Source organism: Podarcis bocagei (genome assembly GCF_964188305.1).
Source record: "Podarcis bocagei genome assembly, chromosome: 2".
NCBI classification, from domain to species: domain Eukaryota; kingdom Metazoa; phylum Chordata; class Lepidosauria; order Squamata; family Lacertidae; genus Podarcis; species Podarcis bocagei.
In genome coordinates this window covers 111594962-111613346 of record NC_138126.1, presented here as the reverse complement: position 1 = coordinate 111613346, position 18385 = coordinate 111594962, and the positions used below count along the sequence as shown (strand labels likewise).

General features: G+C 40.0%; 1 protein-coding gene across 2 annotated transcripts in view; it reads left to right on the top strand.

Moving 5' to 3' along the window:
- SARNP (SAP domain containing ribonucleoprotein) overlaps window positions 1-18385 on the top strand; it is a 58147-nt gene that overhangs the window by 6863 nt on the left and 32899 nt on the right. For both annotated transcript variants that reach the window (XM_081181555.1, XM_081181554.1), the window contains exons 3-8: window positions 6409-6455; window positions 8150-8217; window positions 12247-12298; window positions 16297-16370; window positions 17350-17378; window positions 18322-18347. In XM_081181555.1, coding sequence (XP_081037681.1) covers window positions 6409-6455; window positions 8150-8217; window positions 12247-12298; window positions 16297-16370; window positions 17350-17378; window positions 18322-18347 — 296 coding nt within the window. The remainder of the gene's footprint in view (window positions 1-6408; window positions 6456-8149; window positions 8218-12246; window positions 12299-16296; window positions 16371-17349; window positions 17379-18321; window positions 18348-18385) is intronic.

Genomic DNA, 18385 nt, shown 5'->3' with positions numbered 1-18385 from the left:
CCATAGTGGTCTGGCAACTAATGTCAACATTAGAGGGCAGTCCCCTTTGCTGTTACCAGACATTATAAAGGGGATGCCTGCACTTCTGCAGAAGCAGCCCTTTGGAAGGTGTGTCCTTCAGATAATAGCTAGACCACAGGGAGTGGATTCAATATCTGCTCAAAGGAACATAGGCTCTGGTAGGTCCCAGCATAGTGGCATTGTAGTCCAGGCTGCCAGGAAAATGTAACTTTGCTCACCTACTATGATATGGGCCTTTTCTGGCAACAGGGTTCACCCTATATGCAGCTGCTCTGATTGTTATCAGAGCACTTTAGTTCAGTGTATGCTTGTTACTATTAGTATTAATATTATTATACATAATGCCAACTATGTTCAATACACTGTATACAATTAAATGAAGAAATTCTACCCTGAAGTTGTACAGTCTAGAACAACAATTATAAAAATACAACAAGAATCAGTAGTTTAGAACACACAGTTCACAAGCCATTAAAATTGAGGTTCTTTCCAGTAACATTGTTAGGTTTCTCAGTTGTCTTGCAGATCCTACAGTTTGTAGAGCTTGACCAGAAGGGAAAACAGGAGCTAGGAGGAACCCTGAAAAAATCATGTTTCCTGCCTGGGCTGGCAGAGGAACACAAACCTAGAATAGTGACTATGTAACCCTGCTGCTAGAAAAGACCTGTATCATAGTAAGTCACTAACATTACATTTGATACCCCAAAATCATTTGAAAAAGTAGAGAGGCAATGCCTGGCAACAGAAAATTAGAACCCCGATGTCACTTTTTCTTAGCAACCAGAGACATCGAAGTTTTCAGAGGCAGCAAGTTGTTTCCAGCAAAATGAAAACAAAAAGGAATTTAAATTTGTGCATATTACAAGCACAAAAATGCAAGTGTAATATAACAGATCCAAGAAAATAATTTGAGGAACATATTACTGAAAATGTTAAGGCCAGCAATTAAAAACAGGAGACCAGTTAGGAAGGCAGTTGGATCACTAGAGGACCAAGGAATTAAAGTTTTATTAAAGGATAAGGTGGCTGCTGAAAAACTGACAAATTATGTAGCTGAGGAAGGAGGCCCAAGCCTAACATGACCCATTGAATTTGTATTCCATAGGTAAAGCTATGCTCAAGATAGCTTACAGCATGAAAACTTACATAATTACAATCATAACAAAAGTAGTCAAATAAAAAGTTCACAACCATAATTGCACAGTTTCCACATAAATCATTATAAGATCTAAAATTAAAATACAAAAAATTAATATTAACAACAGCAACAACAAAAACCCAGCAATTCACCCTGCCAAACAATACCCCCCAGAAATCCATTCAGAAGCCTCAGCTTTTGTAGCTGTAGTTGGTCAGGACCCTGCCCTCCCAAGCCAGGTGGAAAAGACTAACAAGGCAGGGAGCAGGTCTTCCAGAACTCACAGCCAAGATGTTTGAAGACTTTTAAAATCACCCTCTATATCAGAGAACTGAAAAACATTGAAAGTAACCACCGTTTTTTTAAAAAAAGCTTTTTCAGAGTGGTTAACTTAAATGTTTGTTATGATAAATTGGTGGGAAGTGTTTGAAGACAGAGGTCCCGTGGCTGGGTCGGGATGATATGCGGTTGGGGGGGGCAACTTCCATCTCTTGCGGGGGCGCAATTAGTGCCAGTGCCTTCTGTCAAGAGTTTGGGTGTAATCCTCGATGCCCCCCCCCCTTTGTAGATGCAGATTGCAGCTACAACAAAGGCAGCCTTTTTCCATCGGCGTGCTAAGCAGTTGGTCCTTTACCTGTCTCTCCCTGGTCTCGCCACTGTGATCCATGTGACGGTCGTCTCGAGGCTTCATTGTTATAACTCACTCTACGTGGGGCTGCCCTTTAAACTGACCCAGAAACTCCAGCGGGTGCAGAATGCCGCGGCGAGACTCCTTACAAGGTCTTCACCGCGGGATCACATTCATCCGGTGCTATACCAGCTGCACTGGCTCCCGGTGGAGTACAGGATCAGGTTTAAGGTGCTGGTTTTAACCTTTAAAGCCCTATACGGCCTAGGACCCTCGTACCTATGGGACCGCCTCTCCTGATATGCCCCACAGAGGGCCTTACGGTCTGCAAATAACACCTTGGAGATCCCAGGCCTCAGAGAGATTAGGCTGGCCTCAACCAGGGCCAGGACCTTTTCAGCCTTGGCCCCAACCTGGTGGAATGCTCTGCCACAAGAGATCAGGGTCCTGCGGGATTTGACATCTTTCCGCAGGGCCTGCAAGACCGAGTTCCGCCAGGCCTTTGGTCAGGGCTCAGCCTGACACTCCTTTTCTTTTTGTATAAAAACTAATATGAAAGAGGCCTCCCAGCATTCTCACAGGCCCATCCATATAAGATCAGCGTGAACAGTTGAGCTGATTAGCGCTTACTGCTCCCAACCCTAGCCCTGCAGAAAGCCATCTAATTAGACTTTAATTTGATTTGACCTGTTTTTAGGAGGTATTTTAATTATTGTTTTATTTTATACTAGTCTTATATATCTGATGTTAGCCGCCCTGAGCCTGACTTTGGCCGGGGAGGGTGGGATATAAATAAAAGTTGTTTATTATTATTACTATTATTATTATTATTTGGTCACTTCACTGCTCACCCCTAATTCCAGGTCATTTATGAACAAATCAAAAAGCACCAATCCCAACACAGATCCTTGGGGGATCCCACTTCTTATATTCCTCCATAGTGAGAACTAGCTTTTCCATTCTAGGAATAGTTATGAATGGGATTTTTAAAAAATATATATACATGCAAATCTGTGGTGGAGCCACACAAGTATGGTCTCCACTTCTCAAAAAAGATATTGTAGAACTAGAAGAGTAGTAGAAAAAGACAATGAAAATTACCAAGGAGCTGGTGTAACTCCCCTATGTGGAAAGGCTATAATGTTTGGGGCTGTTTCGTTTAGAATAATGAGTAAGGGGAGACAAGAGAGAGGGATATAAAATTATGTGTGTTGTAAAGCAGGTGTGGCCAACTCCCAAGAGACTGCGATCTACTCACAGTAGGATAAAAACTTTTCTCCCTCGATACATTACAATCTGAATTGTAGAGTTGGGACCTCAAATGTCATCTAGTCCAACCCTCACAATGCAGGAATTTCTGCTAGATCATACATGGCATATCATTTTCACATGTACTAGAATCATAAAATCATAGACTTGTAGAGTGGGAATGCACCATGAGGGTCATATAGTCCAACCCCTTGCAGTGCAGGAGTCTTTTGCCCAACATGGGGCTCAAACCCACAACTGGCTGAGCTATCCCAGCAAAACTACTGGCAATCCACATATCCCCCATCTTATTTTTATTCAGTTGGATATTCCTGTCTTAAGTGTAGAAATTTACATTTGTTCCTATTGAAATTACTTTGGTTAGTTTTGGCCCAGTTCTCCAATCTGTTAAGGTCATCTTGAATCTTGATTCTGTTGTTGTTGTTGTTGTTGTTGTTGTTGTTGTTGTTGTTGTTTAGTCGTTTAGTCGTGTCCGACTCTTCATGACCCCATGGACCAGAGCACGCCAGGCATTTCTGTATTCCACTGCCTCCCGCAGCTTGGTCAGACTCATGTTTGTGGCTTCGAGAACATTGTCCAACCATCTCGTCCTCTGTCGTCCCCTTCTCCTTGTGCCCTCAATCTTTCCGAACATCAGGGTCTTTTTCAGGGAGTCTTCTCTTCTCATGAGGTGACCAAAGTATTGGAGCCTCAGCTTCACGATCTGTCCTTCCAGTGACCACTCAGGGCTGATTTCCTTAAGAATGGATGCGTTTGATCTTCTTGCAGTCCATGGGACTCTCAAGAGTCTCCTCCAGCACCATAATTCAAAAGCATCAATTCTTCGGCGATCAGCCTTCTTTATGGTCCAGCTCTCACTTCCATACATCACTACTGGGAAAACCATGGCTTTAACTATACGGACCTTTGTTGGTAAGGTGATGTCTCTGTTTTTTAAGATGCTGTCTAGGTTTGCCATCGCTTTTCTCCCAATGAGCAGGCGTCTTTTAATTTCGTGACTGCTGTCACCATCTGCAGTGATCATGGAGCCCAAGAAAGTAAAATCTCTCACTGCCTCCATTTCTTCCCCTTCTATTTGCCAGGAGGTGATGGGCCCAGTGGCCATGATCTTTGTTTTTTTGATGTTGAGCTTCAGACCATATTTTGCGCTCTCCTCTTTCACCCTCATTAAAAGGTTCTTTAATTCCTCTTCACTTTCTGCCATCAAGGTTGTATCATCTGCATATCTGAGGTTGTTGATATTTCTTCCGGCGATCTTAATTCCGGCTTGGGATTCCTCCAGCCCAGCCTTTCGCATGATGAATTCTGCATATAAGTTAAATAAGCAGGGAGACAATATACAGCCTTGCCGTACTCCTTTCCCAATTTTGAACCAATCAGTTGTTCCATATCCAGTTCTAACTGTAACTTCTTGTTCCACATAGAGATTTCTCAGGAGACAGATGAGGTGATCAGGCACTCCCATTTTTTAAGAACTTGCCATAGTTTGCTGTGGTCAACACAGTCAAAGGCACTGATTCTGTCTTCAGTGGCATTGGCTACCCTTCCCAGTTTGGTGTCTTCTGCAAATTTGATGAGCATCACCTCAAAACCTTCATCCAGGTCGTTTAGAAATATGTTGAACAACAACATCCAATGAGGGTGAATGGTGGGAAATTCAAGACAAAAGGAAATACACCTTTGCACATGCCAGCACATTTTCAGTTCATGACATGCCTGGTGTCCTGCCTCTGTCCCTTTCTTCCACACTCTCAGCTCCATAATACCTCTAATCAGTGCTTTTTTTCTGGGTGGACGCAGGGGGACACGTACCCCTAAACATTTTGTGAATCTAAGTTTGGCCTCATTGAGGGGCAGTATTTCAATATGAGTAGGAAAATGAGAGTACCCCTAAACATTTTTTTAGAAAAAAAGTGCTGCCTCTAGTGCTTTATGATGCTTTATAGCAGGCATGTCCAACTCCCAAGAGACTGTGATCTACTCCCAGTATAAAAAAACTGGCAGTGATCTACCCATTGTCATTGGAGGGAGGAGGAGCGTGTGTGGGGTGGGTGGATTGCCCAGAGCTATTGAACTTTTTTTAGGAGGGAAGTGCCCAGAGTTGTTGAGCTTTTTGGGGGGAGGATTGCACAGAGTTTTTAAGCTCCCCCCCTAACTTTTTGTACACGATAAGGATCCCGCAATCTACCAAGATCAGCCAGGGATCTACCGGTAGATCATGATCTACTGGTTGGACATCTCTGCTTTATAGTAATCCAGATGGGAAACTCTCAGAACATGGATCATCACTGTAGCTAGGCTAACATTGTCAATGAACAGTTGCAGTGGGCAAACCAGCCAAAGCTGCCAAAAGACTCTGTGAGGCACTGAGACCACCTGGGCCACAAGTGACAATGCTAGATCAAGGAATACCCCCAAGCTGCATTACTGCTTTTTCAAGGAGGGTGCAGCCTCATCCAGAGCAGGATACTCACCAGTGTCGCTTGTGTTTGCCATTCATTTTCTGATGCCTTTCCATAGAGTGTCACTTCGTCTCTCCTTGTGGAGGTGGTGAGACACTACTAGTCTAGGAGAGAAAATTGAGTACAGATGAATGCAACCTCACACCCTTCTTCTCTTCTGCCTTGCAGCCTAAATTAAAGATTGGTTTACAGCGTGTTCCTTCAATGAGAATCACTTCTAAATTTACTTTTTTAGGATTGCAATGGAGTGGAGAACCTCCAACCTATGCCCTGTCAGGGGGTGAACTTTGGCCCGTAAGGCCATTTCCCCCAAACTCTGCCCACTGATGATGTCAGCTAGGGCAGGGCTTCTTGCGTGTTCAGTGAAAGCAAGCAGACCTGAGTTTATTCTTCATCGCTGTGCAATGCAGGCATCAGTTGTAATAGGGACTTCTCTGTCACACGGTGATAAAGAAGCAGGCACTTGTTTTGCAGTACTGTACTTTACTGTACCCTAATACACTAGTGTGGTGTAGTGGTTAAGAGCAGTGGACTCGTAATCTGGTGAACTGGGTTCGATTCCCCGCTCCTCCACATGCAGCTGCTGGGTGACCTTGGGCCAGTCACTCTTCTCTGAAGTCTCTCAGCCCCACTCACCTCACATAATGTTTGTTGTGGGGGAGGAAGGGAAAGGAGATTGTTAGCCACTTTGAGACTCCTTGGGGTAGTGATAAAGCGGGATATCAAATCCAAACTCTTCTTCTAACTTTGAGGTTGTTTTGGTTATTTTAATTTAATAATATGAAACTTAAATAGAAGCTTTTGTCTTGATGGAGACCACTAAGATCTTTGTACACACAACATGTAAAATATACTTTAGTAATTTTTAATTTCCCCTTGATTTCTTGTAGCTGAGGAGGAGGCAAATGAAGAGGATGTCTTAGGAGAAGAAACAGAGGTAAATTATAGTTCAGTGTAAGACAGTTATTTAATTATGTAGTTCATGTAACTTGTATTATGTTCCATCCTGATCTTGGCTGCTCTTTATCTTTTTGTTTTTGGTAATAGGAAGCATAGCAATAAGGATCCATGTCACAAGTGTATTTGAACTGTTCATCATTTGAACTAGTTTAATTGAAAGCTCTTTTGGGTAAATGTCTTTAGTAGGCAATTGTTTATAAAATATATAATTAGGAATATATCCAGCGCTAATGTTAAATGATGCTCATGATTAGGAAGCCATAGAGAATATATTGATTGTAGAATTGGAGATGTGCAACTGTGTTCATTTGAGATTTTTGAATGAAGTGTCTGGTAACCAGCTACAAATCTTTAATAAAATATGTACTTTTTGTCACTTGTAGATCTAGAACTAGAAGGGTGACATGTAAGGTCTTTTGCATCCACTACAGTTTTCTGAGGTGGAAGAGAGGAGCTTGTTTTCAAATGATTTTGCTGAGATGGTTTATATGTGAAGAGCGAGCAAGGCTGTTGCAGGGCGGAGGGGGTTTGCTGAAATGCTCAGTGATTCTAAGTAATGTATATTCTGTGCTACAGTTTCCTGTACTGCAAATGTACACATTAAACGGTGGTTGAGTTTGAATTTATCATTCTTCATACAACTGTTTTTACTATTCGTGGTTACTAAAATATTGCTTTGCTAAGAAATTAGTTTTTAGCAAGATGCATAAAATGGGAAACCTGGGTTTGTATTTTATTAACTTTAAGGTTAACTGAAGTTATAAAATAGTCAAGGAATTAAATGTTTGTTTATTACCACTGTGTCCCAGTATTAGTGTGGGAGTGCACACTGAAATTACTCAGGGTTTCTTTCATGATTACAAAGCTTGTATTTAATTAAGGTTGCAAAAAACTGAATCCAGCCTGCCAATAGTCTGAAAGAGAATGAATTTTAAGTAGTATTTCTAAGTTCAAGCAACACTGAGTAATAACATTTCTGATTCCAGTTCTAGATTAGTTTTTTGTTTTGTTTTGTCTTGTTTTTAGAATGTAGACTGCTTAGTGAGTTATTTGTGAATCTTTTTTTTAAAAAAAACAACAACCCATAAAGTGCAATGTAATCTTGCGTGTCCCAGTTGCTTCACAAAAATTCAAATTATTTGGACGATCAGGCTTATATATACAGTAAACATGATTGCTGTTCATGCTGACATAAAATACTGTACATCTGGATAACTGGACATTTTTCAGCATTGGGGCTTTGGAACACATTTGTGCTCAGAAACATTGATGGTTTACATCAGTCCAATAAATAAACTATGATGCCCATAACATAATTTGAACTTCACCCAAAGAGTATTACATTCAGTTCTGAATTTAGCTGTCTAAAAGGCATAAGAACCACCCCCTAACTATTTACACAAATAAGTACAGTTGCACTTGTAACTTTTACAATTGTGCTCCACTGATGCGCAAAATGGTCGCGGCCTGTATGTAAATTTGCCCACAAGACTTTGCAAGGTTGAGATTCTATTCATGTTTAAGGTCCCATTGAACTCTGGTTCCTATGTCCAATAAGATTTGCATCGTATCAGATGGTTATCTGCAGTTCTCATTAACATCTTTTGTGAGGCTTATATTCATTTTGTTCTCTAGGTTTACCTCTCTCCTTGTTGACTGTTTATGTTGCAGGAGGAAGAACAGAAGCCCACAGATGCTCCTATCAAAGAGGAAGTAGCTATTGAGAAATCAACTGAAGTGTAATTATCTGCCCTTCATAAGCTAGAACGTATTGGTCAAACATTAATGTGTTTGTTTACCTTCAGTATTTGTGTGCCACCTGACCACTAAGACTTTGTCATTGTATGAATCTGCAACTCTATAGATGAATGGATGACTAGTGGTGGCTAGGGATTACACGTTGAATACTTTGGCTTTTTTGGAAATCACAAACCAGAAGGCTAGCTAAAAGTTAAAATTAAATATAGACCCGTTTGGAGTTGACAAAGTCCCATATTCTTTTATAGAACATCCAAGTTATTGGACATCTTTGCATGTAGGAATTTACTCTATCATCCTTGAGCCAAATGTCTATGGCAATCCAACCTCAAAATCTCTTAAGGCTATATATATTTTGAACTTAATAAAGAAGTAAGAATTTTTCACCAATATAATAAAAATGTTGCACCATGGAAAGCTACATTTTGTAACCTAAGTAGTTTTACCATATCTCTCCCCCCACCCCCGGCATTACCTCCCTAGTCTCTTGTCAGTATATTGTCTCTCTCTCTCTCTCTCTTAACAGAGAATCTCACATTCGGTTCTTGTTAGCCTTTGTAGGTGTAAGAAGAATTGTTAGAGCCATCTTGGCGTTAGTAAAGACAAAGCAAAAGTACACAGTTTAGCTTGCAAAGCTCATTCTCATTCCACATCAAGGAATAGGCAAGTTGTAAAAAAGAAAAGGGCCACCTGTGTCAACGACATGCTTTAAAGGCTAAAATAGAGAAGCAAATTGCCCATTTGTCCCTTGTGCCATTCATCAGCTAAACATTTGAAGGGGTATGCAGCCTACTCCTGACCCTCACGCACACAAACTGTGCAGGGAAAAGAGGTCAAGGAGGGTGAACTACCACCGCCCCTAGCAATTACGTTGCATCTCCTAACGGATTGTCTCACATTTGGAGATGCGTGGTTTTAAGATAGATAAAATGTAGCAGGCCTGTGTGTTTCATGAGCAGATCCCATATCCTTGCTCTTCTAGCTGCTTTCGGCTTCCTTATCAGACTGAACCAGATGCACAAGGATTTCTTGATATAGTAATTGCATGCAGTGGCCTGAATTACCTGAGGGCACAGTTTTCACATTCGCTAGGTGTATTTCTTTATTAATGGTTTGGAATCTTTTCACTTCGCTTTCCATCCCCATAGCGCTCTCAAGGCAGCTTACGGAGAAAAGATAATAAAACAACTTATTGAACCAGCAAAACCCTTTGTAACAAAAGTATTTTGTTCTCAATTATTAGAAGGTAATTAGAATAAAGTACTCTAATTGTCCCAATTCATATTTAGACCTTTTTCTGGCTAATTCTTCCAGCTGTAGAAATTAGGTACATTTTTATCGTTTTTATCAGATGGCAAAATAGAGCTGAGGAGAAGACAAGTGATTGTTTGGGAGAATAAGGTTCTGCTACCGTAATTTGCATTATGGAGGTCCCTGCTCTGTTTTATGTATACGTTGTACCTTTCTTGGCAGCAAAGTCATTGGAATGTAGAAGCACTGAATTCAGTGGGGCTCACTCACAGATAACAGGTTAGGATTGTAGTCTTAGTAGCTTGAATATTTTATGCCAGTGGCGTTTGTGCATAATGTGAAAGGGTGAGTACAGTTCTAAGGGATTAAGTTCTTAGTTCAAGCTATGGCTGTATTCATGGTGCAATGAGAAAAAATTATCTGGATCATTGCCTTCATTTTCTGTGCAAATATATGTGAAAATTCCTATTGAATGAAAATTACAAGCTTGAGTTTCTAACCATCATTCCCATAAATATCAGTCAGATGTTGCTATCTGCCCTATATTTATTGGGATTTTTGATTTGAATGACTGTTGTTGCAGCATATTATTACATAACCCTGATCTATTAGCAATTAGTAGCAACCCAAAAAGCATACAATTTGACCAAATCCTATGCTGTACAGCTGAATTTTCAGTTTGGAGACCACGATTATGTGAATTTTAGTGTAGTGGCTGTTCCTAGGCAGCAGGGGGTGCCCTTTCTCCGCATCACAAACAGAAGGCAGCAAACAGTGCTGCAGGGGTAACAAGTCCCTGGTTCCTGTTCTGAATTGCTTCCTGTGAAAAAGTCATTAAACCATTACTACCTTTCAGGGCATAAAATAGAAAAACTGTCCAGGAATCCTGAACAAAAGCCATCCATTTCTCTAAATGGGAGACCTTAATGAGTCAGGCTATGACCCACTGTTTTATGGGAGCTGTTTGGAGGAGGAGGATGCTGTTTCATTTAGCCTGGGAACTTCCGAACTTTGCATCTTCTTCCTTTGTTTTCTTTTGCAAACCTCAACCCTGTTTTCAGAGCATAAACTTCCAAGCACGCCCACTCCATTATATTTTTGTTTGAGTTGTTTACTGGCTCCCATTGCACATTGTTAAAGAAGTGTGTGTTTGAAATGGAGCTATAGCTGACCTGGCCAAAAGTCAACCATAGCTGTCCCATGAACTACAACACAGCAGTCCCTTTGTGAATATGTGGTCATAAAAGAATAAAGATCTGACGGCATATAGCATAAGCTTGAGGTTTCTGGTTGGGGTTGACTGTTCATCGTAAGTGGTTTATACCGGTTATACTATGCGAATGATTACATGCTAAATAGGACCTCATTTATCTAACTGGTGTAGAACGCATCCAACTATTTGAATATGCAATTCGAACTTCAGATAAAGAGTCCAGTTTACATTGGCATGTGAGAGAGACAGTGAGTCTGGAGTTCTGTAATGTCTCATGGTTCATCATCTTCATACTTTGCCTATTCCCTTTATTCTTCCTATCCTTTCAAGTTGAATGACATCTGTTTCATACAGAGTTGAAGATAATTTCATTCTTTTCAAGGTTGTACAGATAATTGGGGTTTAAACAGAGGCTAAATATGAGGATTGTCACCATAGAAGCAGAAAATGACTACCAAGCTCCACATTTGTTCCATTGGTCCTGCACCTTGCTAGAGCAGAGATGAAACCCATGAGTTGATTAAAGGTTTGCCCTTATCAAGACAGCATACTTTCCTTTACACAGTCAAATTCTTTCTTTTGTACCCCCAGTTCTCTTTATAATATATATCCATGCATACATTAATTGACTCATGGAGTACTATGTGAACTGCAGACTCGTTCAGTTTCAGCACGTGCTGTTACTGTTGCCTGTCTCTTCCTGGTTAGAAACTATATAGTCTGTAAGCAATCATGTTTCTTGTTGGTTTCTGAGCATGTACAAAATCTAAATTAACAAACTGGCTGACCATCCACCAGGCCGTTAGGCACACAGATCCCATTTAGTGATTTCATCTTTTATTCCATCTTCAAATCTAATTTTTTACAATGTATTTTGTATCATTTTCCTGTTACTTAGGTCTCATTCAATATATATGTATGTTTCTACATATATTTTACAAATTCCAAAATAACTTGTTATCATATCAGTTAATGCAATATGCAACTTTCCCTAATCTTACCTTCAATTGATACTACATTTTCCATGGTTTCTTTGCCAATGTAATTTCTTATTAAATCCCTACATTTATCTTAAAGAAAAGATTGTTTATGACCACATAAAATTAATTCTGAGGAAGTTTGGATTTCATAATCAATTATCCTTTATTTCACCACCCCACCCCACCCATTTTTAAAATTTTATTAATCAGTACCACCAGATGCTGATTTTTAATGTCTCCTTATCCTGGTATTGCCAGTATTTTGCTGAATTGTGTCAATATAGCTTCCTATTTTTTAAAGAGGTATATTATTGAAGTAGAACACCTCTTATTAAAATAGTGTTTACTGAGCATTTTTCAAATATAAATTATTGTTACACTGACAACAGCTTTAGGGAAGACAGGACAGACTTCTGGAGCTCAAACAGAAACTGCAGTCATAGTCAAATGTTCTTCAAAAACCACTTGCAGGAAATAGTTCAGGCTTGGCTACAGATTAAATTGTTGAAAATAGACACAGATGATATGTTATTTATGCTTCAGTCTGTCAATTTATCTTCCTCTAGAGGTGCAGAGAAGAAGGTGGTGAAAATTGCCTCAGAAATTCCACAAACGGAGGTAAGGTTTTCTCTTTTTCCAATTATTTTCATCTGAGTTTAACAACTAGTCTCCCACATTTGGAAATAGTGTTCTGTCTCCACCATAATTTTAGCACATGTAGCTCAGATTCGGCCAGTGTTTTATAGTGTATGTTACTGAGTTTTTCTTTTTCTAGTCTGCTGTTGGTCTGCTATTACCAGGTTGTTCACCTTCCTCTCTCCTCTGCTTTTGGGCACTAGAAAGAGATATTGGGAGCATCTGCTTCCCATTGTAAACAAACCACAGTTCTCACAAAGCATAGTTTAAACAAAACACAGTTCCTGGAGTTCAGCCATCATGGAGAATTTTGGCTTGTTTACTGTGGAAAGATGGGGAACGGGGACTGCTTGAGCCATTTTACATAGCAGGAAGCAATATCCCCCCCCCCCATTTCCTCTGAACTGCTTCTGTATAATAAAGTCATAGGTACATTCACATTAACACTAAGCCATATATTAGTGCTATGTAGTTGAGCCCAAGTATGTTTCTCTCCTTCCCCTGCTTTTACATGACGAGGAGGAGGACTTCAGCAAGGTTTAGCTTTACTTTTAAAGAACCTGGCTTAATATTACATTTGAACCAGGGATTCTTATTTGAAACAGACTCTTGTCAGTTCTTAACCAGCTTCAGACCATAGGCTATGAAGTTGGTTTGTTCAACTAACTGTTTAGCTTAAACCAGGGTTCTTGGTTCAAATGTAATGTTAAAAAGTGAAATAAACTCTGCTGAAGTCATCTTTCTGGCCATGAAGGAAGAGGAAAGGGTTGAGGGAAACGTGTAAACATTACACCATGCTTGGGTTTATACAGGCTAAGCCATGGTCCAGCACAGCAGTAGCCAACACTGTGCCTGCCAGAAATTGTGAACTGCAACTCTGACCCCTTGTGCTAAGCTATCAGAGAGTTGGAAGGAGGGACTTTGATCACTGCAGATGGTGACAGCAGTCACGAAATTAAAAGACACCTGCTTCTTGGGAGAAAAGCAATGACAAACCTAGACAGCATCTTAAAAAGCAGAGACATCACCTTGCCAGGTCCGTATAGTTAAAGCTATGGTTTTCCCAGTAGTGATGTATGGAAGTGAGAGCTGAACCATAAAGAAGGCTGATCGCCGAAGAATTGATGCTTTTGAATTATGGTGCTGGAGGAGACTCTTGAGAGTCCCATGGACTGCAAGAAGATCAAACCTTTCCATTCTTAAGGAAATCAGCCCTGAGTGCTCACTGGAAGGGCAGATCCTGAAGCTGAGGCTCCAATACTTTGGCCACCTCATGAGAAGAGAAGACTCCCTGGAAAAGACCCTGATGTTGGGAAAGATGGGGACGACAGAGGACGAGATGGTTCGACAGTGTTCTTGAAGCTACCAGCATGAGTTTGACCAAACTGCAGGAGGCAGTGGAAGACAGGAGTGCCTGGCGTGCTCTGGTCCATGGGGTCACGAAGAGTCGGGCACGACTAAACGACTAAACAACAAGTCTAATCTCCTGCCAATGCAGGAATCCCCTACTATTGCATCACTGATAAGCAGCTTTCCCCACTTCTGCCTAAAAACTGAAAAAGTTAGCTTTGGATTCAGTAGTTGTAGTTTGTACTGTGTCTTATTAGCCTTAATTCTCCTATGCCACATATATCTGTTGCTGTAGTCTCTATTAGCTTTATGATATGTAGCTCTATTGCAATTAGTAAATGAATACAGCCTGTGTTATCTTTTGGCTTGCATTGGCAAGAGAGATCACTAGACCAGTTTTGGAGAACTGATTACTTATTATTTCGCAGTGTGAGATGAAATGTATTTGCTATGCCTCCATATCTGCCCTTCAAATTGTTCTCTTCTCATTCTGTGGCTCTTTCTCCACACTTGCGTTAGGAACCGCTTCCAACATTAAAGGAGATATGGACACGTCTGTAATCTGTCCCTTATACAGAGTTTGGCCTTCTTCTAAGGGAGCAAAGGGTTCTGTGGATAAACCTGGCATACACTTTCTCTCTTACATCTGTTTGGCTTCCTTAATCCTTTATTTTCATCACTTTCCACTGCACTCTCTCTAACTGAGGAAGCTGATATGAAAACACAAGTCTGTCTCCCTGCTGTTCAACTGTCACCTTCAAGATCTAATCTGCCTGTAAGCTGACCACAGCAATTGAGGACTGATGTCACAAATCATGGATTATTACTTTGGTGGGGCAAGTAACCAGAAACAATAAATAGAAAATTATCTGAAATGGAGCTGGTACTGAAAGAGTGACGTCTTCTAAACTTTGTGGGAAGCCTTCATCAAGGGATCATTAAATTATTCTACTTGCGTCTTCTCTTGCTCCCTCTGCTTTCGATTTGCAAGTCTGCCAAACTCCATTCTTTCTCAAATCCCTTGATGTTTCATGAAACTTTTAAACTTTATAATGTAAATACCTTCCAGACTCAATTGACGTACCTAATGTATCATGACCTTCTCAGAGCAACAGGGTTTTATTTTCAGCACTGTCATTAAGGGTGCTGCACTTGAACTGCTTTCAGGTCACATAAGGAATTGAGATTCTTCTCAACTTGTAGAAAACCTCACTTTAGTGAACATGTTTACTGTTTGCAAGAATTAGCAATGGGTTGTGCTGTCCAATGTGCATTTCTTAGGTTGACAGTAGGTCATACCATGAAGTGTTTTAATTTGATCGTCATAGATATGTTGCAGCATCCATGAAGCTTTTAGCCATTAGGAATGAAGCTATCTTCTATTCATGCAGAAATACTATATATGTTGGGCTATCTGCATGTTTCATACAGTTATTTATTGTAAGTAACTGAATTTCTTTGTCTGATCATCTTTCATTTACACCACAAACGAACGCACGTTGAATCATGTGTTCCATGCAAAATTATTTATTTGTGAAATGTAGCCTTTTTATGAGCCTATTCCAGCATATGTTCTTGGACTCCTGCCATGTTCTGTAAAACAATTTTGCTTTTCATTTGTAAGAGAGATTTTATCTTAACTTCTGTTGAAGTTCTGTTTTGCATGTTTCCGGATCAGCTGTGATCTGTTTGAGCTGTCACTTGCTTTTTGCAGCTAGGTGGGGAAATAAGTTGCTCATTTTGTATTCATGCCGGGGCTGCTATTCCTGTGACTTCTGGGCAGAGCTTTTTCTGGTTGAAATGTGCAACATTACTGCCAACATCTATTTCAGCTGCCCTGGTTTGTGTATGTGTCTGAAGCAGGTACACATTTCCCTTCATAGTAGCTAAGATAGAAGTAGCCAATACAGCCGCCTTCTGATGATGCTCAACTCCTAACAGCCCCAGCCAACATGGTGAATTTAATGGATGATGGTAGTTGTAATCCTGCAACATCTGTGGCACACCACGTTGGCGACCTCTGAGCTAAACGTTCTTCTAAATACCGATGGCTGTAGCAAAGGGCATGAGGTTACATACCATATATTGTGTTGGCTAATGAGAAACCAGGCTTCTGAACAGAAGCATGCCTACTGGAACAGCCATTAGCACTATTCCGTCTCTCTCTTGTTAAGGGATTGGCGCTGTATTCTTGGTAGTTTAAAATTTCGCCTACCTCAATATGCTCTTAGCAAAAAAGATGGATCATTTCATATCTACCAACAGAAACACAGGCTTACTGGGTGTTTACCACTTATTCTGTGTCCATATTGTCAGAGTTGTCATAACCTCTGGCTCATTAAAACATGTTGATTGTTGCATCAGGAGAAACAGTCAGAGATTCTCAAGTAGAGATAGGAAATAGAAGTTGATAGTCTCAGTGTTTGGATGGACCTGGTGGTGTCTCACCACAACAATTGCCCTGCTTCCATAGCATCTTTTCTTCCAAATCTTGGAATAAGCAGGAGATTGAAAAGTTTAATAGATAGATGCAGGTGGGAATATACTTATGACTACTCATAAATCTGGAACAAAATGCATTGTTTTTCTATATTGCCTACCATATTTGTATTCTTTATCTTCTACTTTAGAGAATGCAGAAACGGGCAGAGAGATTCAATGTACCTGTGAGTTTGGAGAGTAAGAAGGCTGCACGAGCAGCTCGGTAAGTCTTTATTTATTGTCATTATTTGTTTTCTGTGGCTGCTTTTTAACCATTGTGTAGATCAAAGTTTATTAGAGATGCATTGTGCAACTGACATGTTCTAGTTGTCTGCAGTGACTACCTTTGGAATTTGAGTTGTGGGTAACCAAAAATGGCTTCATTGCTTTGTAGAGATGCTTGCTTGAACCCTGAAAACTTTGCATGGCTTAAATAGAATTTCACAGTTGTCCTCATACTTCCATAGCCTATCCAGAGTATTAAATCTTAGTCTTTCTTCTAAGAGAAACTGTTTCATAGACTAAGTAACAATGAAAGATAGAAAGGGAATGGGGAAATATCCAAGATAATAATTTAGAAAAACAAAAACAGGGCGTAGTAGACTTCTCTCATAATGTCCTTTTCCAGGTAGAAGTCTGTCTCCCCCCAGAAGATGTCAAAATTACCATAAAATCTATGAACAACTGGTTGTATGGTCAGTTCTTTTCACATGCTTTTAAATGTTAAGACAAATAAATGAAACAAATTATTATTATCATAAATTAAGTAATATCCCATGTTTTCACTTCTGTGCTGCTATTCATGAGCAACACAAATGGTCGTGAAAGGGATTATAAAATGAGGAAAATACCATACACAGGTGTGTTTAACCTTACCATCTGCTGATAAGATACCTTGCTCTTTATATCAAGAGAAGTACATTGAAGACTTGTGAAAGATCCAGAGCTTTAAACATCCAATTATTAAACAATGTGTAATGGCAAATAAGAATAACCTACAAGGAAGAATAACCCACGATTTCCCTTTTGGACCATCTGTTCTGCTTGATTGGTGATTATCTTGTGAACAAGGCAGAAATGCTATGTAGATTCAATCTAGTAGTCTAGGTATGTCATGTATTAAAATTGTTTTCTAATCTATGTCATGGTTTAGAGACCCAAAACCTCAGAGTCCCTAACCAGGGTTTCTCTCTTCTCCACAGGTTTGGTATGCCTGCAGCTTCAACTAAAGGTATGTGATTCTTGAAGCGGTATCTCATATTTTTGCCTTCCTTTGAATGATTGTGACCATTTTTCTTCCATGCTGTAAAAACAGGGTTGAAAATGAGGTTTCATTGTCTTTTTACCCTTACAAATACATTAGCAACATGGTTCCAGCCATGGTTATTCACTGGATTTTTAATCTCCTTGCAAGATCCTCTTGCTGATAAATTAATATAACTTAATCTTTTTTATGGAATTACATAGTAAATCCCAGAATAACCTGGATTTGGAAATACCATGTTTTTACTAAACCACTGGAAATCCAACCCGTGGCATCATTATGAACTAAATGCGATGGATTCTGCAGGTCTCTGAAGGGCCAAAGCAAGGACCAAAAGCTGTAGATGCTTATTTTTCCCAGTGCTTAACTCTGGATTAACAATTAGAATGAATGTTTGTATTTCTGTTAGAGGATAAATCATTTTAGAATTAAGGTGGTAACACATAGTACCTGCATGGACTTTCTAGAGAGTTGGTGTAGGCCACAGAACATGGCAGACCCCTGATGTAGTAACTGGCAGATACTAAAAGTCCCACTGAGCTCAGTGAGGCTTGTACTTTGATACCTGGATATAGGACTAGAATCTTTAAAAAGTTCACAGAGAGAAAGCTTCCTTCCCATCCCATTTTGTTCAGGTGGGTCTCCCCAAGCTTCCTTGAGAAGCTTTTCGGAGATTGCAGGAAAGAGGAGAGAACAGGAAACATTTATTCTGCTAATGCCCTATTAATTTTGGAATCTAAGCCATTATATATTCTAATAAAAATTTCCACTTCAAGCATATTTTGAGTGCTTTTTGGCTTTAAGACCACTACTTTGATTCTAACCACTTTTTAAATTTACTATTTAGGCAATCGGAAGAAAGCTTGATTCAAATATGATAATTTAAAATGGTTTTTGTTCCCTATTTCAGGTCTTGTGACAGAAAGTAAGACTACAGTAAGTAGCTACTTTGCTTACAGTTATAGCTGGCTTGG